General features: G+C 47.0%; 2 protein-coding genes and 3 non-coding genes across 6 annotated transcripts in view; all 5 read left to right on the plus strand.

The window, feature by feature from the left end:
- Positions 1-12,112, plus strand: part of CLMP (CXADR like membrane protein) — a 44,774-nt gene extending 32,662 nt beyond the window's left edge. The window contains exons 2-7 of one of the 2 annotated variants that reach the window (XM_069876547.1): positions 1,837-1,994; positions 2,670-2,871; positions 3,697-3,864; positions 4,234-4,356; positions 6,037-6,178; positions 7,592-12,111. In XM_069876547.1, coding sequence (XP_069732648.1) covers positions 1,837-1,994; positions 2,670-2,871; positions 3,697-3,864; positions 4,234-4,356; positions 6,037-6,178; positions 7,592-7,886 — 1,088 coding nt within the window. In that variant the 3' untranslated portion in view covers positions 7,887-12,111. Of the gene's footprint in view, positions 1-1,836; positions 1,995-2,669; positions 2,872-3,696; positions 3,865-4,233; positions 4,357-6,036; positions 6,179-7,591 lie in introns of both variants that reach the window. The other variant, XM_069876546.1, reaches the window with a different exon arrangement.
- A 2,541-nt stretch (positions 12,113-14,653) lies between these two features.
- Positions 14,654-20,014, plus strand: HSPA8 (heat shock protein family A (Hsp70) member 8). The gene is made up of 9 exons (XM_069876274.1): positions 14,654-14,769; positions 15,738-15,947; positions 16,444-16,649; positions 16,736-16,888; positions 16,980-17,535; positions 17,850-18,052; positions 18,366-18,564; positions 18,791-19,023; positions 19,526-20,014. Exons 2-9 carry the CDS (start codon positions 15,743-15,745, stop codon positions 19,721-19,723), a joined length of 1,953 nt encoding a protein of 650 aa, XP_069732375.1. The 5' UTR covers positions 14,654-14,769; positions 15,738-15,742; the 3' UTR covers positions 19,724-20,014.
- Positions 17,692-17,779, plus strand: LOC138730974 (small nucleolar RNA SNORD14). Its single transcript, XR_011339129.1, has one exon. It is a non-coding gene; the product is annotated as a small nucleolar RNA SNORD14 (small nucleolar RNA).
- Positions 18,185-18,281, plus strand: LOC138730971 (small nucleolar RNA SNORD14). The gene has a single exon (XR_011339127.1). It is a non-coding gene; the product is annotated as a small nucleolar RNA SNORD14 (small nucleolar RNA).
- LOC138730973 (small nucleolar RNA SNORD14) lies at positions 19,086-19,182 on the plus strand. Its single transcript, XR_011339128.1, has one exon. It is a non-coding gene; the product is annotated as a small nucleolar RNA SNORD14 (small nucleolar RNA).
- Positions 20,015-20,465: the final 451 nt, after the last annotated feature.

Consider the following 20,465-nt stretch of genomic DNA (forward strand, 5'->3'; position numbering starts at 1 on the left):
TGCTGTGGTGCTTAAATTAAACTTATTGATCAGTCATCTAGCGAGTGTCAGTGCGTTAATGAAGGCAGCCTGCAGCAACGTGGGCTGTAAGAGAAAGCAGGCATTCATCTTAGGCAAAATGTGTAATTGTATTTGGCAGATGTAGCTCTGAGACTAGTGAATCCAGTGATAAACTGGATTAATTTTCCCTTTAAAGCAAGCAGCTAATGTGGCTGAAAAGGAGCTTTCATTCCTGTAGATTCATGCAGAGATCCATGCAGTGGGAGAGAGTTTAATCCTTTGCAAGACTCCACCTGTCTTAAGAGTCTAGGTGTTTTATATATGCACGTGCAAGTGGCAGATCATACCTTTTGCTTGCTAAATATTGATTGACTCCCAGAACCTCAGGAGCTGAGGGATGGTCTTGCTAACTCAGAGGCGGAGCTGGCAGCAGGAACAGAATGAATTTTCTAAAACCAGAGTTGGTCCTGAAGAAACAGAAAGAAACAAGGAAGGGTCATGTTGGGTGTAATATTTCCTGGGGTTTTTTTAAAGGAAAGTTCATAGATCCACTGTTTAAATACAAGTATAGGAACAAATTTAGCAGATGTTAAGTAGAGCTTCTTATGTTCTTGCCAGTAATCTGGCTCTGTAATCACAGGATTGTGTGTTCCATCACACATGTGACTTCCTAGCACTGCCAGCTCTCACAGTTTTCATCAGTTTCACAGTAATTGGCCCAAGAAGCGACATATTTCATCTTCACTTCAGAGGAAAAAAAATGCTTTTAGCCTTTCTTCTTACACAGCAAAACTTAAGAACAGCCCAGTTGCACTCTGGAGGTTTATACACAAAGGGTGGGTGGTATATGTGCACTAAAAAGTCCCTGTCCTAACTTAGTTGGAAGATTTGTTATTTGGTGTCATAGTAGACCCAGGTGGGCGCTGACCTAGATGCCTGCAATTTTCCATGCCAGTGATCATCTGGGTGAGTTTTAAGTGAGTTTGAACTTACCGCAGTGAGCCCATGCATTATCAAAAGTTGGAGATGGGGAAAGCCAAGAATCAACCCCGAATTTGTTCAGTATACAGAGAAACTCGGAAAGGAGTGGCAAGTTTCGCAGCGTGTAATGCAGTGCTGGTTGAACACCATGGTTTTCTCCAGATCCGGGCTTCAAGGATCTCAGATGTGGTTTGAGATTTGCTGGCTGACATTTAAAAGGCTCTGCTTCCCTCTCGTGGTCCAGCTTGGCAATTTCTTTCTGTTTTTTTTTAGAGCCTGACAAACCCTTTTTGAGAACTGAAGGTTTTCTTGACGTGGCTATTCAAAGACACCTTCCTAGTCTATTTGTCCACTATTCTAAGACACCTTCCTAGCCTACTTGTCCTGTGCCTTAAGGTTAACCCGCTTGTCCCCAAGCTGGCCTCTCATTCCCTGTATTGAAACACATCATCCAGTGTTAGGGAGAAGACTCCAAGCCTTGTCAGGCTGCCGTAGGAATAAAGCAATGGAAATGCTGCTTATGAATTAAGGTAATAAAAAGTGAAGGCAAAACTGAGGAGATTATCTGGAATTTGAGTGCATAGAGGATGTGGGTGCGAATTAAGCATTGACAGCTCTGGAGTGTGAAGCCATCTGTTCTTCATGCTTACACACTAGTGTGAAGCTAACCGCCTGCGTGCATATATATGTCCCCTTTAATCAGCTGCAATCTGTCCAGGAAGCCAAGCTGTTGGGTTTTCTTTGATGCTGTGAAGCAAATGAGGAAGAATCCAGGGAAACCTAAGCCAGCAGCACTTGTCAGAGCAGAGATGTGTCCTTAATCCTGGCCTCTAACCACCGGCATCTGTTTTTCAGCTTCCTGTGCCGTTTGGTTGTCGGAGGCGCAGACTGAATTTAAAAGAGTGGCTGAAGAAAACGTGACTTTGCCCTGTCACCACCGCCTGGGCCTCCTGGAGCAGGGGAGCTTGGACATCGAGTGGCTGCTGCACATTTCGGAGACGGTACACAAAGCGGTAGGTTCATACACCGAGAAAAGCACCTTGCTTCCCTGCTGACATCAGCAGCCGGCTCAGAGGCTCCTGTGATGATCTTAACAAGTTATTCTGATGAAGTAAGCAGTGTTTAGGGAAGAGCACTGATTTATTTAGAGAGATTTATAATGTATAAAAGTTATTTGATATTCACGCGTGCCATGCTAGAACAGGTTGTGTTACAATCCAGTTTCCTTTAAACAAACACTCTTGTGTAATCAGTCATCGCTGCATAAACTTCAGAGTTGCCCTCTGGGTTTTCGAAAACGACCTTGGGTTTTGTAGGCCCAGATTCTGAAACCCTGGTTTCAGGAAGAAAAAAGAATAGTTTAGTCCTTATAAAAAGCAGGTCTGCAGTCAAAGCTAGCCAAACCCAGCCAAAGTTAAAGACTGTGTTTATATAGTGTGGCATAACGTGATGTCTATTTTGACACTGGTATAAATGCTGCAGTGTAAATCTCTAGCATAAATGTTTCAGTCTCAGACTTGAACTCCAGGTTTAATCTTCCACCCTGCCACAGGCTTCCTGTGTGACCCTTGGCAAGTCACTTCACCACAAAGAGCCTTCGTCTACAGTTCCTGGGAATGCTTTGATTTGTTGTTCCATGTGCAAGTACAATCTCACCTGTGCTGTAATGATCCATCTCTGCTCCTTAGGTGATCACTTACTCCGGAGGCCGTGTTTACGATGACCTGAATGAGGAGCAGAAAGGGCGTGTTTCCTTCACATCTAACTTCCTTGCTGGAGATGCATCCTTACAAATCATATCTCTGCAGTCCAGCGATGCGGGGAAGTACATATGTAAGGTTAAAAATGCTGGGCAGTACGAATGGGCTATCATCACCCTGAAGGTTATAGGTAAGGTCATTTTCCAAAGGAAAAAAAAATCGCTAGGTTAGTTTCCTGGAGAGAGATTTATTTCAGCAGGGTATGAATACAAAGGCCTTTCTTGATCAGGTTTCACTATCCCACTCCATATCTGCCTTTGCAGTTTTTGGCAAAGGACAAGGGAAAAGCCTAAGGAACTGTTTTGGGGTAAATAGAATCACCTACAAAATCATATGAACTGCTCCTTCCAAATTCTCTCTATGATCTCAGCACACAGACTAGACTGATATTCTAGCTTAGCTGGCAATAGCTCTGTTCAGATCTCCCACTGAAGACCCTGGGATCGTGTCCCAGGACTCCAGTCGGATCCAGGCCAAAGGAGCTGAGAAATAAGCTGCCAGGGTTAGCATTTCTCTTCCCTGATTTCAGAGTCTTGGTTGGCTTTCTCACATAAACTGTCATCCTGAGGAGGAAGTGCTGTGGCCTGCAAGACGCTGTGGGAAGAAGGAAGAAATGGAGAAGTAGGGGGAGGGAAAGGATATTCTCTAAATAGTACTGAGGCGAGGAATGCAGTGCTATAGCTCCACTGATGCGAGTATTCACGAGGCAAACTGCCCCAGAGTGTTATAACGTGTCATTTCTTTGTCTGAGCCAGCCAGCTCCACAGCTCAGACTATGAAGTTGCACATAGTTGCAGCTGAAGTCCCCTGACAAACATCACTGCTCTAATTCTTAATGCGTTCCAGAGAAAGCAGAACTTGGAAGCTGCTTAAATTACATACTTCTGCCAAAGAAAGGGTTTTCCACCGAGAAAGCAGCCTGCTGTGTTTGCATGTCCTGTCTTGTTTCTTGTAGAAAAACCTTCCAAGCCCAAATGTTGGCTAGAAGGGGAGCTACTGGAAGGAAAGGAACTGTCCTTGCAGTGCCGCTCTGCCTCCGGCACTGCACCCATCTCCTACCGCTGGCAGCGCATAAATGAGGAAGACGAGAGAGCGGAACATCTCCCACCTACATCAAGAGTCAGTAAGTCAGGACTTTTCCCCTTGGAGCTCTGTGTAAACTCCAGGCCGCATAACCGTCCACATGCACGTGTACCTTCACGTTCCTGCTTTTGAAACAGGGATCTTTTGCTGGCAGTGATAGCAACAGTGTCCAAGTCCCTCTCCTGACTGTAGCTGGACATTTTGGGGTGCTCCACCATCAACAAGGAAGTGCTGAAGGGTTTTGTTTAGTGTTTTGCTGAGGGCTGACAAATGGTCTTTCGTGAGTTATCATTGATTGCTCTTGAACTGATTTGATACAGAAGTTCAATTCATGCTTCCGTGTCCTATCCGCTGTTATGGTTTCTTAGTCTTTTTTTATTAATCCTGGTGGCGTTTTTCCCTGTTTCAGACATTTCCAATCCTGGGCAAGTCCTACTGAAGAATCTTACGCAGATGAGCACGGGGTTATACCAATGCGTTGCCACCAACGAGGCTGGACAAGAGAGCTGTGTTGTTCAGGTGACAGTGCAGCGTAAGTATCAGCACGCAATCTATGAGCAGTGCTGCTTCACCAGTGTCCATCACGACTGACAGGTTCTGTGCCACACCTCTGCCATTCCATACTGCAATCACATGGAATAGTTCTTAGATATTCATTGTGCTTATGCTTTGCACAGCAGTCCTCCACCGTTTGGCCTCAGGTGTTGTGGTTTGCTAGAAATTTCGATTTTTGAGAACAACTAATGAAATACAAAGGGGGAAAACCAAGGAGTTAATGGTTCCAGGGTCTCCAGCTTTTGAGGTACTTCTAGCTGGAGTGATTGCATGAGATTACTCTCAAGAACAAAATCTCTGTGTGAATGGTCTATCATTCCACTTCCAAATTACTTGTCTGTTAGGAAACTACCTAAAAGCAGCTGGAAAAGCTGACTTTCAAATGAAGTAATGCGCTGGATAAAAAGCAACTTTTGACACAGTTCGGTTTCAATCCAGATTTAGAAACTTCTGCCCAAAACACCAGAGATTAAACTCAGTGTCCTTCCTACTAACCCCATCAAGGGTGTGTGTCCATGAGGGATCTGCATCTTTGCATAGCATGCAAGGAACAGGGTAGCATTTAGCACCAGCACTGAAGACAAACCCAAACAATACAGTTTAGGAGGCTTTAACATGCAGCTCAGCAGGAGCTGGATCTGCTGTGACAAAAAACTGCTAATAGTGAAGTCTCTTCCGTGGACATTCCATAGCTTTGGAATTTTTTGAGCCAGCCAGGCCTGAAATAACCAGAATACGGTCATGTAGCAAGGAAAATCTGTTTGCCTCAGGCATCTGAGTAAAAGCGTCCAGGCGGCTTTTATGCCAATTGAACTGAGTTGGTTTAAAACCTCACTTTGGTTTGCTAAACCCTCCGCAGAGACAAGCCGGAAGGAAACAACCTTCAACCAAACCCAATCTAAGCACTCATATCAAAAGAAGTTGTCATAAATTATCAACTAAGGGCCCATGCACACTAAGAAGTGTTGTCTCTCTAACTTTGTTATTTGGGATGAAAAATGCCTTGCACCTGCTGTCTCCCTTTCCTTCTTCTTCTCCATTCCCCCTCAAGTCACTCTCTTCCCCAATTGAATAATTCATTCTGCAAGTGAATCATTTCAGGGTGAGCTGGGGGGGGAGGGGGAATCCTCATGGGGAAACATTCCTAGTTTAAACACTCTTCTGCCTCTAGGAAATGGGTGCTTTGTTTCACATGTGGGTTGTCCTGTAAGCCTATACTTTCTGCAGTTCTGTGCTTTTAAGAGAGGATTTTTAATCCTCCTCCTCCACACCTCCCTGGAGGGGTTCAAGGCCAGGCTGGATGGGGGTTTGAGCAACCTGATCCAGTAGGAGGTGTCCCAGGTTGGAACTGGATAATGTTTAAGGTCCCTTCCAGCACAAACTATTCTATGATTCTGTCATACCAATTCTCAGCCACGGCTGAAGGCACAGCACTTGTGATCCCACCCTTCCAGAGGTGAATCCTTTTATCACTGTCAGCTCACGTTTAGAAACAACGCCTGAAGATAAACCTCATCAACCTCTGTTTGACACCTGAACAGTGTCTCATAGCTTCTGTTCTGATTTATACCCAGAGCTGGAAGGTGTAGAGTGGGCTAGAATCTGACCACATGACCTGAGTGAGAGCTTCCCAACACGTTTGTTTTCTGGCCAACAGATGCACAAAATATCGGCATGATCGCTGGAGCAGTTTGTGGGGTGGTGGTGGGACTTTCCCTCCTCTTCCTGGTGGTGAGGCTCACAATAAGGAGAAAAGAAAAGAAGAGATACGAGGAAGAGGAGGCACCAAATGAAATCAGGTAACGCCTGTTATTTAATCCTCTACTTCCCACACTCCTTTCTTGCAGTTTGACGCATCCTTTCACTATCATTTTAAGTAACCTGAGTATAAGTGTCTCAAAAAGTTGTTCTGAAAAGCTTTCAAAGTCTCCCTGAAATATCAGTGACAAATCTCTTGATGGTGAGCATCTTTGTGAAGACTTCCCAGAAAATTATGTAAATGAAAATGTCTTTTTTTATTTCCTTAGGACAAATGAACATAAAACTCAACAAAATATTCTCTCACACTTGCAATTTTCAGCATTTTAAAGCATTTGCATAGTCCTCTCTGTACTAAATTCAACCCAGTTGTCTGTTGTGGTTCTGAGAGGATAGGGGTTGGGGTTTTTTTCCTTTTTAATTGCAATTTCTGCTGGCAATGCTACAAGGCAGGCAGGTTCTCACCGTCTTTCTTGAGCCTTTTGAACAACTGTGCTTCTGGATTTAGCTCAGGGTGAAAAATCCCCTGAGCTGCTGCGAGCTGAGAAGCCTCGCCCCGAGTGGGCGTACGGAGAATGCTGACGCACGTTCTTTGAACTCATCTGTTACACACGGGTGAGGTCTTACACTTCACTTCCCCAAGCAGAGATTGGTCTCCAGCCAGTCGAGCCTAAACTTCTCAGGAAGGAAAGTGCTGGGAAAAAAAAAAAAAAGACCTTTCCAGGAATGAGTTTGAGCTGCTCCTGCCCTTGAAGAAACACCTTGCCTTGTTCCATTCTTATGTCTACTTGTAAAAGGCTGCCTGCCCTCATCCAATTCTATGTACCATGCACCATTAGGCGCCTCTATGATCTGTGCACCAGCTGATTACTCTGCCTGGTGGTCAGGTTGCCAGCAAGAAGGTGGCCTCTGCTGATTTCCTCCCTTTCTTTTTGCTTTCAAATATTGCATGCCTTTTTATTTTTAGTCCAAATCTCTTATAACACTTTTCCACGCATGACTGTTACCTCCTCTCTCTCTGGGCCCAGTCCTTGCACTTCTTTCACTACCCACGTTTTATTTTTTTTTTAAACTAGAAGAACTGGTCTCAGCTAATCCTGTCGGGGCAATTTGTCATTATGAGTAAGGATTGCAGAGCAGACAGTGCGATCTGAATTGTTCGCACTGACACTTGGCATTCATTCCACAGGCCTCAAAGCTGCACACAAAGAGCCAGTCATGTGCAGCGTGTATTCAAAATCCAATAGCTCCACAGAGCAATAGAGAGTTCAATCCACAAACTTACGTAGCAAAGAATTCAGAAAACCCTATACCTTGCCCAGATTGCTGGACAAATGTGCCCTGGTGATGTGCAGTTTCACTTACTCGAGCAGCAATTCAGCCTGGTAAAATGTGTGTTCCTGTGCATTTCTGTTCTCTTTGTTATCTGAGCCCTGTGACGTCTTTGATTGCAGAGAAGATGCAGAGGCACCCAAGGCCCATCTCGTCAAGCCCAGCTCCTCTTCCTCTGGTTCTAGAAGCTCGCGCTCAGGTTCCTCCTCCACTAGGTCGACAGCCAACAGTGCCTCTCGCAGCCAACGGACTTTGTCAACGGAAGCTACTCCCCATCTAACTCCTCCCCAGTGCGGCCAGAGGGAGATGGAAAGAAAAGAAATCGAGCCAAAGAGAGTCGACTACACTAACCTGATGAAAATGGGAGCGACGCTGGTGATGGTGCCTGCCCAAAGCCGAGCGTTCCAGACCGTGTGATTGCTCACCAGCCAGCTGGAGACTCCTGCTGTCCAGAAACACTTCACATACCACCAGCCACATAGGAATTGTTAGATTAGTTATCTTCCTGGTCAGCTTGATTTTAATCACTTGTGATTACTCACACCACAAGAAGCCCTCCCACTCAACTCTTTCTTTCATCTCCCAGCACTGAGGTTCTGATGCAGAATGTTCTTTTTTGAGGAAAGATATGTTTGAGGGAAAAGGGGACCTTCTTTTTAAATTATCTTTTTTGGAAATGAGACACTTAGCATTTTTAAGCTACAACAGCTAAGCGCTGTACAAATGAAATGAAGCCAAACCTCAGGATTTTTTAAAAGGGATCAAGAGACTTAAAGACGCATAATACTGCGGAGAGGTTTTGTGGGGAGGGATAAGTCTCTTGTACTGGTTTGGGAGATCTTTCTCAAAGATGCATTGTCTTATCTGAACATTTTGAGACAGGATCTCTGCTGAGGGTTTCAACTTCAAAGGGAACCAACAGACACTCCACATTTTCTGCATTCAGTCCTCTAGTGAAGTACTTTTAGAGGCTGTAACTGAAGTGGAAATGGAAGACTCACTCAGAAGGGTGAAGAGATGCAGTATTAAGGCATGTGTATGAACTAAAGAGAAAGGACCCTCTACGTTAAGGAAACAGAGGTGCTTTAATTGCCAGAATAAACTTAATCATGCACCCAGAGAGAGGACTCTGCTTGTATGGTCAGTACTTCCAAGCTGCAGTAGCTCCACGGGAGTGGAATCTGTGGCAAATGAGCCTTAGTGTGATGAGAATGGGGAACTGAATCCAGAATGAAGGCAGGACCTCAGAATGTGAGGGCCACCAAACTACCAAAAAGCCCAGATGAAGCGTTTGGAAGAAACCTTTGCTATCGACAGGTTGTGAATTCACCAATTTGGGGGTAAGCCATGTGGTAGAAGCCTTATGGAGAGCCCTTCCCAAGACTGAACGAACAGAGTTCTTGAGCTGACCTTCACGCAATCAGGTAAGACTGAAGGCAGAGTGACGGAGCAGACAGTGAGGAAAATACACCAGGGACAGGTAAACAAGCACACTGCTGCTTCCATTAGAAAATATTTTGTGCGATGTCCCATTTATACACCAAACACTGGGCCACATGCTATTGTTGAGGTTAGCAAAAATCAGAAAAACACTTTCTGTGACTAAATTAATCAGAAAAAATGTATCCAAGGGATATAAAGTCTTACAGTTCAAGCTGAAGGCCAATAGTAAATGATGGGATATGGGGACAGGCTTCCTCTGAAGGCAGATGCTTGCATAATTCTGACATTTATATTTTCCTCTGAAGGACTTGGCAGTGACCACTGCTACACACAAGACACTGAGCTTGTCGGTTCTAGATTCCTGCATTCCTGAACTGTTAAAAAATGATGGGCTTGGGGGTTGCTTTTTTCCATTTGAGGAAGGGAAGTTTTTCTCCAGCTTGTGAAACTGGAGTCTACAGGAGATGGATCAGTACAGAAGAACCACAGATGTGTAATTCTGCAATTCCAGGGACTGTAATTAATTTTCTTTTCTGACTGAGACCCAGAATTCTAGCTTCTTGGCTTGAGATCTTAGACAATCTGATCAAAGCCAAGCCCTGCTTGGGCTACTTCCTTATGGGAAATAGTTTTCAAACTTGCCCTGTCCTATCTGAGCACGTATCTTCCTAGGAGCATGTACCAAAATGTCACTTGCACTCTCTACCCCCGAGTCAAGCCAGCCACCCTTGGCAGGACAAAACACTGATCTGCAGTGCAGAAAGAAATCCCCAGTCACAGATTTAAACAAAGGAGACATCTGGTTGGTGTTAGGGGGCTGATATGCTGTTACTTTTAGGATGGCTCCTGGTGTTGGATACTGTGTCATTTTACCTAGACATTTTCTCTGGGTACTCCAGAGGCATATTCCTGGATCAGCTCTCTCTTGGTGGATTTGGTCGGGGCTAACACTGGATGGAAGCAGCAGCTGTAAATGTCCATGGTTCCTCTGTATCTGCCCTTTCCTGGACCTTGAAGGCTCAGGCACTCTAAAAGTGCTTTGAAGATACTCCAGAGCTGGGAAAGTCCCGAAGAGCAGGAACAGGACTGCTCAAATAGTTTGTAGCTTCTTCTACAGTTGCTTCTGAGGATACTTATTCTATGCACATAAGCCCAGGGGTGCTTTTCTCAGTACAGAAGGCACGCCTGAGCGCCCAGCAGCTTATTACCACAAAACAAGGGTAACAATTCAAATGGTTGAGCTGGCTGCAGTCCCGAGTACCAAGTGCTGCAGGTTAGCTTTGAGTCACCAGGCAAGCCTGCAATTAGGGAAGAGGAGGATGCTCTGTCTACAGCCTAAGGCCACTTGCTGCTGGCTAGGAGAATTTGCCCAGCCTGCTCTTGGCAGTCTCCTTCCTGGAGGTCTTTGGGAAAAGGCTGCAGGCCAGCTCAGCTGCAGCAGCCCTCTCCCGGAGTAGAGAAGTCACTTGTCGTCATACAAGCTTGCTGTCTGATTGCCGGGGATGAAAGGTTTATGGACCTTGAGGAAAAGAAGTTAGTCAGAACCAATTGCTGGAGCCTGGTGTGTGTGATCATTCCTGGCTTTCCTAGCCCCATTGGGAAGCAGGTGGTATGTGTGTCTGCTGTCTGGGCACATGCAGACTGCCCCAGATACAAACCATGTCAGTAAAAACACTGTGGCCCTCTCCCACCACGGAATGAAGATGTATAGCCTTGGTTAGAAAGTATATACATTGTGGTGATTTAAAACCACCAGGTCTGAAACGCTGCGGTGCTTTTCAGACCACGGTACATTGGTGCTCTCACAGCTGAACACAGAGCCAGTTCTGCACTTCAGTTGTTAGTGTGAAGCCCAAAGGGAAAAGATCATTACTCAAAGGAAAGCCATCATTTCAAAGGTGTTCTATTTCCAAAGGGACATTTTTCTGAGCGCTGGACGATACTAAAGGGAGTTGCACAAGGGAAGCAAATGAACCATAAGCCAAACTCTATTTTGTAAAATAGTGTACTTAGAGCATTTACTGTCATATACCAGATATTACTAGTGTGATTAAATGCAAACAATGTTACGTAGCTTTCTTTTGTTTCTCAGCAGCTAAACTAAGCTTACATCTCTGCTGCCTGCTATAATTGGTGTCCTTGTACTGTGTCTGAACAACTCAGAGGAAAGCAAATATTTATTATTGATTCCTTTGAATCAATGATTTCCTAATTTTTTTTTCAGTTGGTTGTTTTATAAATAAATCTGCTGCAGCTGAAGCACTGCAGCTCAACTAAACTTGTGCTCCATTTCCTGTGGTATCATGTGTTACATGCTGTCAAGCTGAATCTAAGGAAAAATGTACAGAGTCAAAAATACCATTTTTAAGCTAACAAGGACTATGTGCATAGAAAGTGTGGGGAAGCTGGTCTTTTTCCCGGATATCTTGTCAGTCTAAATGATGTGACGTGATATGAATTCTGAGAAACCTTGGGTGTATTTAAGTAAATGATGTTTTGACTTCCATGCTGCTATTTCACCCAAGATATTTTGGCTGAGGATGCAAGATGCTTGAAGCTAATCCAGTAAATACTGCCAGCACACACACTGCAGAGATACGTACCTCCAGTGACACTGCCCTCCCACTCCTGCATCTGCCACTTTACTTGTGATCCACCCGGCATGTTTCAGTTAATCTCCTGAACAGGGTGTGAGATGACAATGAGAGCGTGAGATGACAATAGGAGCCATGTTCAGATGGTTCAGATCTTCTTTACAGATAAACATTTTGAACCAGCTAACAGGAATCTCCAGCCAGGGAGATGTAGGTGGAATTCCGGGTAACTAAACATGACTGCAGCTGATTTCTCTCGCACTGGTTCAGCCTTCTTTGCCCCGGGGTGTTTTGCGCAGAGGCCTCCCACCAACAGCAATCTTCTTTACTGAAATCTGGGAGTAAAAATTGCAACATGATTACACAGTATTTAAAACAAAACTCTGACAACATAGTGGTCTCATAGGTGTGTCCTTCTGTCTATCCCTGATTCACAGAGAAATGAACCAGCTCTCTCTTGAGTTGATGACATCCAAAATCCTGATTAAGCGATACAAGTTTTGAGAGGAGTTGTGCAACTGCATACTGCTGTTACAGTATCAGAAGTCTTCAGTTATTTTTAACCAGGGTCAGTTTGTACTGATACACTGAAGGGGGAGAACCCTGTGGGAAACTCCTCCTTGGAAAAGTGTGATTTCAGAAGCAAGTGCTGCATAAATAACAAATGCTGCTGTTGTGAATAGGAAGCCTCTTTTATAATCACCACTGTCTCCCCAATCCTGTCATAAATGCTTAAAGGAGAAGCAGTGCTTGATGTCTAATGGGCTAAATTGACTTCAGAAAATAACGTTGGCATTTATCATCTGTGGGACATGTTCCTATCCATGACAGGAGGGTTGGAACTGGATGATCTTTAAGGTCCCTTCCAACCCAAACCATTCTATGATTCTCTGATCTGAAAAAAAAACCAACCCCAAAAACTCCACACAGAAGACTTGTCAGTATCCAGACCGCCTGGCCTTAATTTTTCTGGTATACGGTAAATGAGCTACTTTCGTCCAGTATGTTAACAACATTAATTTCTCCCGTAATGAGTCACTTGCCGAAGTGCCCTCCTCCCTGCACTGACTCACCCTTGGCTTAGGCTGCCTTCATTCGCTATCAGTCTGCTGTGCAAAGTATGGTTGCACTTCTAAATGTCACTAGTTAATGTCAAGGTGCAGGTAAGGCTATTCTTGGGTCTTACTGAACTTCTGCCTGTGATTTAAAGCAAGGAAACAAACAAACAAACAAAAAAAGCAAAGGCAATCCCTTGCTAACAGCTTGGCTCCTGCAAAGCTTGGTGTGTGATGTATTTAGAGCAGATTAGCATGTGGGCCTCCTGAGAACCATCTCCTGCGTAGCCTGGGAGTTGAAATCTCCAGCAGCCTGTACTCTGGACAGGGTGGAGTGACTTTGCATGCCATAGCTAGTCAGATAAGGGGTATGGTTCAAATTGTCTGCTCCTGTCTTTAAAGGCACAGGAGCACAACAGTTAACGCTCTATGATAAGGAGCCCCCTTCCCTTTCCTGCTGCCCCTCCTGTTTCTAACCTTGCACACCCAAGTTTCAGCTCCAAACTGCGCCTTCTGTGGTCACCCAAAGGTCCCGATTCAGGTTCCAGCTTTGCACATGGCAGAGCAAGAATGGCAACCATAAACTCTTGCTTCAGAGGAGCGATTTGCTGTGGGTCAGCACGCCTGCCAGGAACCTAGGAGCATGTGGCAATGGGAACCTAGCAGTCTGATAATGTGTTACCAGCCATCAGCTGATCCGGGGTAACCGCATCATGTTCCTGAGCAGAGGTCACTCAAAATTGCCATGAAAGAGATGCCGATACCTACCTGTCTCAGGGTGCAGGCATGCACACTGCAGGGTGCCACAGAGGGCAAACAGCTATTTGGTGGGGATAAAACTGATACAAGATTTGTCACTGCCTTCCTCCTAGTATTGGACTCCAAGCAGCTACAAAGAAGCTAGTAAGGGGGCTGGAGAACAAGTCTTATGAGGAGCAGCTGAGGGAACTGCAGTTGCTTAGTGTGGATAAAAGGAGGCTGAGAAGAGACTTTGTCTTCAGCTCCCCAAAGGAGCACTAGTCCCTTCTCCCAAGTAACAAGTCACAGGATGAGAGAAAATGGCCTCAATTTGCACCACGGGAGGTTCAGATTGGGTATTAGGAGAAATTTCTTCACTGAAAGGGTTCTCAGGCACTGGAAAAATTGGCAGGGCAGTGCTTGAGTCACCATCCCTGGAGGGATTTGCTCAGGGATGGTTTATTAATGGACAAGTACAGTTGGACTCAATGATCTCAAAGATCTTTTCCAACCAAACAATTCTATGACTCTACAAGCAGTGGCTTGGTCCCAGGCTGAGCCTCTGGGCAGCACTGAGAGCACCAGAATGCTTTTTCAGGCAGTCCTTGCCCCTGAAGAAAGCTCTTTTACCCTTTTCCCACTGCACAGGGGGGTTGTGCAGCCCCTCCTCCTCCTCCCTCAGCGTTTCACCATGGGACTATTCATTTCACAGCGCTCTTGCCAGGCGATTTCCGACCCTGACCGCTTCCAGCCTAAAGTATGAGGCTGGCTGTACTGCAAAGTGACCTATTCGCCAGCCTGAGCCGCAGCGGCGCCGTTCGGAGCCCCCATCCCCTTCTCACTCCCCTACAGGCCCAGGGGCCGCCCCTGGCCCCGCCGCCATTTTGCGCTCCCCCCTTCCCGCCGCGCTTTATGCAAATGAGCCCCCAGCGCGCGCCCTTGATTAGCCGTTCCCGCCCGGAGGCGCCCCCCCCCGCCTCCTCTTCGAGCGCGCGGGATATGCAAATGAACCCCCAGCGGCGCGCTGCGATTGGCTGCCGCTCACTCCTCGGCGCCCTTTGCGCTCCCCCGCCCCTCCCCTCCCTCCGCCTACGCTCAGCGGTGACGTCACCCGCAATGGAGCCGCTCTCATTGGCTCCCGCGCAAGCGAAGCCCCGCCCACACCCGCCCGCCCCCGCCCGTTGCGGTTGGGGCCGGGGCGGCTGGAGGGAGGGGGGAGCGAGGAAAGCGCATGAAGGTTCGAGAATACCGGCCGGCGGGCGGGCCCGGCCCCTTCCTGCTTCCGCCGCGGGTGGTGATTGGCCGGCCGGGGGGCGCAGGCGAGCGCTGATTGGCTGCGGCGCGCCGAGGGGGCGGGGCCTTCTGGAAGGTTCTGCGCCGGTATATAAAGGCGGCGGGGCGGGCGGCGAGCGCTCTCATTCAGCAGGAACCTTCACTGTGCAGCGTCCTCCGCGCGCCCGGGACGAGCAGGTAACGGGCCGGGGGAGCCCTGAAAGGCGGTTTGGGTGGTGCGCAGAAGGCGAGGGGGTCTCCAAAGGGCATGGGGGGGCGCCGTGGGGACCATTTTTCCCTTCAATACCGGTTATTTTGGTTTTAAATGCGATTTCTCGGCGGTTGTTCTGCACACCCCCCCCGCCTTTATTCTGTGATGACGGGGATAAAGGGGGTTTAGGGCCTGGGTGACCGTAGGGCGTGGGGCTGCAGGATTTTAGTGGATTTGGGGGAAGGGATAGAGAGAGAAAGGGAGTTTAAGCATTTTTCGTGGGTGTGGGGGACAAGGAGCCCTGAAAAGAAGGGAGGGAGGTGTTGGTGTTCGGTATGGGGGAGGTTGAAGGCATGGAGGGGAGGGTGGGGGGGTTGGGGTTGTGGGTTTTCATGCTGGAAGTCGGGGGGAGGGTGAGAAGGAAGGAAGAGCAGGGATTGTGAGGCTACGGGTTGCGATTATTGTGTGGGAGGGAAGAGAACTGCGGTCCGTGGGGTTGGGGGGAGGCTGGAAGCACGTTGGGGTAAGGGTGGGAACATGGGAGAAAGGGAGCCAGGAGCTGCGATTCCCTTCCCAGTGCGGACGGGAAGAGGATGGAGGCACATGGGGCTGCGAATTAAAGGGGGTTGTGGGTTTCCAGTGGATGCAAGGAGGGGGCCGAGGGATGGGGGCGCTGCGGGCTAGGGGGGGGTTGGGGGGAAGAGGCGGGTCCCCCCGGCGGGCGGGGGCGGAGGAAGGGGAGGGGCGGGGGGAGTGCGGGTTCGGGGGGGGCGGGGCCAATAGGCACATGGCCCGCGGGCGTTAAGATGTCTGCCCTGCTGCAGGGGGTGGTGGGAGATGGAGTCCACGTGGCTGCAGCCACCTAGGAGGCGCCCGTGGGTGCTGGAACGGGGGCAGCACCAATGAATTTCTATTCCACTTCAACTTTATAATGAATTTTCTTTCTTTTTTTCAGACAAGATGTCGAAGGGACCAGCTGTCGGAATTGATCTGGGCACCACCTATTCCTGTGTTGGTGTATTCCAACATGGGAAGGTGGAAATCATTGCAAATGATCAGGGTAACCGGACCACGCCGAGCTATGTCGCCTTCACGGATACGGAGAGGTTGATTGGTGATGCTGCCAAGAACCAAGTCGCCATGAATCCAACCAACACAGTTTTTGGTAAGGTTGGAAAATTGGTGTTTTCATGCACAGAGCTCAGGGTAGCTATAACAGATGTTTGCTCTACTGATAGAGCAGAATTAAAGCTTCCTCAAGGGAATGAAAACTTCGGATTTGTTTTTAGTCTGACCATTTCTTGCAGTACCAATAATTAAGCTCTTACAGAAAACACATGCCTTACAGTTAAAACATTTTCATTGCTGCACATTCTTTGCAGTTAGTGTTAAGTGATCTTGACCAGTTGCCTAGCTCAGGTTTCATAGACTGCACTGAGGTCAGTGCACAGCTTTGCTTGTTGTCTGTGAGTTGATGTATGTCAGTTTGTGCGTATGCGAGAGGTGAAACCAAGCAGTGACTGCAGCAAGGTCTGGATTAGGCAGTATGGATTTTAGGTCAATTAGCACTACAGGGCTTTGGGCACAGCTTTTTAGGAAGAAGCTTGTATTCTCACTTGTGAATGGAAGTGTTTAATGTGGCAAACTACTCTTTTTCCCAGATGCAAAGCGGTTGATTGGGCGTAGATTTGATGATTCTGTTGTCCAGTCTGACATGAAGCACTGGCCTTTCACTGTGGTGAATGATGCTGGCAGACCAAAAGTCCAGGTGGAATATAAAGGCGAGACAAAGAGTTTCTACCCAGAAGAAATTTCTTCTATGGTTTTAACCAAAATGAAGGAAATTGCAGAAGCATATCTTGGAAAGGTGAGGCTTAGGATTTTAAAATCTTTCTAATTCTGTAGGCTTGAGTAGTTAGTGTTTGTAACTGATATATTTTATCATCTTTGCAGACTGTTACTAACGCCGTAGTGACTGTACCAGCTTATTTCAACGACTCACAGCGCCAGGCTACAAAAGATGCTGGAACCATTGCAGGGCTCAATGTTCTGCGAATCATCAATGAGCCAACAGCTGCTGCGATAGCCTATGGTCTGGACAAAAAGGTATGTTACGGAGTGACTGGTGTCCAGCCACTAAACCTGCACCAGCAGTAGAAAATGAATTGCTTTATGAAAATTTATCCCTTTCTCCTAGGTTGGTGCTGAACGGAATGTTCTTATCTTCGACCTTGGGGGTGGCACCTTTGATGTGTCAATTCTGACTATTGAAGATGGCATCTTCGAGGTGAAATCCACTGCAGGTGACACTCACTTGGGTGGAGAAGACTTTGATAACCGCATGGTCAACCACTTCATCGCTGAATTCAAGCGCAAGCACAAGAAAGATATCAGCGAGAACAAGAGGGCAGTTCGCCGCCTCCGCACTGCCTGTGAGCGTGCAAAGCGCACCCTGTCATCCAGCACACAGGCCAGTATTGAAATTGATTCTCTCTATGAGGGTATCGACTTCTACACATCCATTACTAGAGCTCGCTTTGAAGAGCTGAACGCTGACCTGTTCCGTGGCACCCTGGATCCTGTGGAAAAGGCCCTGCGGGATGCCAAACTTGACAAATCGCAGATCCATGACATCGTCCTGGTTGGTGGCTCTACTCGTATCCCAAAGATTCAGAAACTGCTGCAGGATTTCTTCAATGGCAAGGAGCTGAACAAGAGCATCAACCCTGATGAGGCTGTGGCTTATGGTGCAGGTAAGGATGAAAATACTTCTTTTGCATGTTTGAAGTTGGGCGGTCTTGGCAAACTCTGTACTGTCTGAACTGCAATTTCAGCAGTACTGGTGTAGGCCTTGGATATTCCACCGCAATTGATAAGGCTTCTTGAAGCAGTAAGAAGCTTATCCTGACTTGCAATGATGAATCTGGTTCCAAAGCCATTCGTAGTTTCCACCAGAAGTCCCATGATGGCCAAAACCTTCCTTGGATGTCTGAGCGAGCCATGGGATTAATTGTAGTGGACAGTCTTGTCTGTTAAAGGTCTCTCACCATTTTTTTCTTTTCCACAGCTGTGCAGGCTGCCATCCTGTCTGGAGACAAATCTGAGAACGTGCAGGATCTGCTGCTGTTGGATGTGACTCCTCTGTCTCTTGGTATTGAGACTGCTGGAGGAGTCATGACAGTGCTGATCAAACGGAACACCACCATCCCCACCAAGCAGACTCAGACATTCACTACTTACTCGGATAACCAGCCTGGTGTGCTGATCCAGGTAGGCAAGCAGCACTGGGGTGAGCTGATGATGTGCTCAGTTAATGTTAGGCCCCATCAACACCTGCAGTGGTTGATAATTAATCGTGCCAGAGGCCTTCTGTTGAGAAGGGGTGGTAACAGTAAAACCTGGTTGCTGTGATGAAAGTGATTCCAAAGCCATTCGTAGTTTCCACCAGAAGTCGAAAGACTTGTGTTGGTCCAAGTACCTTCCTTGGATGTCTGAGCGACCGCATTACTTGAGGATAACATTCCATTATGGTTTTAAGTGCATAGTCAAACTTGTGACTTGATGTGCTGCTTTTTCTTCCTAGGTATATGAAGGAGAACGTGCCATGACCAAGGACAACAACTTGCTGGGCAAGTTTGAGCTGACTGGTATCCCCCCTGCTCCCAGAGGTGTTCCTCAGATTGAAGTAACATTTGATATCGATGCAAACGGCATCCTGAATGTCTCTGCTGTGGATAAGAGCACTGGCAAGGAAAACAAGATCACGATAACAAATGACAAGGGTAAGGGTCACATGTTTAGGTGGGATTCGGGGTCAGACTTGGCTACAAAGCTGTGTGTGCCTTCAGAACCACGAGCCTTGTTACCTGTGCAGTAGTTCATGAGCTTTTATGGAGGTGCACGATGTTTAACTGCAAAGCACCTGATAGTTTTTTGCAATCTGTGGGAGGTTGTAATGCTCCACCAGTAATGACAAGAAAACTGATCTGAAATGCTGTTTCTCTGCAGGCCGGCTGAGCAAGGAAGACATTGAGCGGATGGTTCAGGAAGCAGAGAAATACAAAGCAGAAGATGAGAAGCAGCGTGATAAGGTGTCATCCAAGAACTCCCTGGAGTCCTATGCCTTCAACATGAAGGCGACTGTGGAAGATGAGAAGCTCCAGGGCAAGATCTCTGATGAAGACAAGCAGAAAATCCTGGACAAATGCAATGAGATTATCAACTGGCTGGACAAGAATCAGGTATGTCACATTCAGTGCTGGGTAAGAGATGACTTGCGGTGCTTAAGAGGAAGGAGAACTGGTTGCTGTGATGAAAGTGATTCCAAAGCCATTCGTAGTTTCCACCAGAAGTCGAAAGACTTGTGTTGGTCCAAGTACCTTCCTTGGATGTCTGAGCGACCACAGCTGGTAAATGTAATAGTTTTCAAGTCCTTTTTGTTCCAGCTGGCTACTTAACTAGTAAGACAATCTCCTGACTTAGAATGAGGTCCTGTTCCTCCAGGAGAGGGAATACAAGTTCTTAAAGTGATTTGAGGGAGTCTAAATTTTAGTAGGTTTGTTATGTTGGAGTTAGGCCAAGCAGAAATAATCTTGCATCCTGTTGGTGTAAATCTGACTTGGTGGGGCTAGAGACTCTAAAAATAGGGTCTTGAAACAGAGAAGCCTCTGGTAGGGCCACTTCTGGACTTAGAATTCCTGTAGTGAGGAGCCTCTTCTGAGCTTTTGTCCTTTCCTCTTTCAGACTGCTGAGAAGGAGGAGTTTGAGCACCAGCAGAAAGAGCTGGAGAAGGTGTGCAACCCCATCATCACCAAGCTCTACCAGAGTGCTGGAGGAATGCCGGGTGGGATGCCTGGGGGCATGCCTGGTGGATTCCCTGGTGGTGGAGCTCCTCCATCTGGTGGAGCCTCCTCTGGACCAACCATCGAAGAGGTGGACTAAAGCCAGGGAGGGATGCATTCCACTAGCAGTTAGTGTTGGAGGGGCCTCCGGATGGGGGTAGAAGGACCCAAACCTGTAGGCACACCAGGGGTTCACTTTGCCAGATGAAAACTCCATAACTGAGCTGCTGTACAAATGAGAAAAAAACAAAAAGCATTTTCTGGGCATTTTAAATACTTGAACATGTGCACAGGAGGGGAGATGGATACCATTGCACTTTACAGTACTGTAAACGAGTGGAAATGCAATTAAAAGTCCTAAGGAATAAAAACTATTTAATGGGCATCACAATGTTTCTGCGTTTGCTTCTTTGTATACAAGATTAATGGTAAATTAGCATGTCAGTACTTCGGAGCTAATAGCAAGGGTTAGCGAAGGCTCTACGCATATGTTTCTAACTTAAAAAGCTTCATTTTTTTTAATAAACATTAAAAAATAAAGCCTCAAAAGCTGTGAGGTTGTGTTTATGGAGGGGGAGAGGCTGGAGAAATGGAGTTGGATGGGGAATAGGTTCCTAGGCATCACTGAGCCCTGCAGGGAGAGGAGTGGGGTCCTTAGTACCTCACAAATCCATCAGCTGTAGGACTTTTGGGATACATCCCTTCAAACCGTGCAGTTCAGCTGGTTTTTCAGCAGCCTGTACCTGAGGGAAGTGGCATCAAATGGCTCTCTGAAATCCAGAAAAAAAACCTGAATCCTTATTTTTATTTCCTGGGTGGGCATCGTAGTTGAACTCAGCTGC

Source organism: Phaenicophaeus curvirostris, chromosome 25, assembly GCF_032191515.1.
Source record: "Phaenicophaeus curvirostris isolate KB17595 chromosome 25, BPBGC_Pcur_1.0, whole genome shotgun sequence".
Taxonomy (NCBI): Eukaryota; Metazoa; Chordata; class Aves; order Cuculiformes; family Cuculidae; genus Phaenicophaeus; species Phaenicophaeus curvirostris.

Excerpts from the sequence above, each read along its gene's own strand:
- HSPA8 (XM_069876274.1), top strand. The coding sequence starts at position 15,743 with ATGTCGAAGGGACCAGCTGTCGGAATTGATCTGGGCACCACCTATTCC. Across the intron at positions 17,536-17,849 it reads GGCTGTGGCTTATGGTGCAG|CTGTGCAGGCTGCCATCCTG; the intron begins GTAAGGATGAAA and ends TCTTTTCCACAG. Across the intron at positions 18,565-18,790 it reads CACGATAACAAATGACAAGG|GCCGGCTGAGCAAGGAAGAC; the intron begins GTAAGGGTCACA and ends GTTTCTCTGCAG.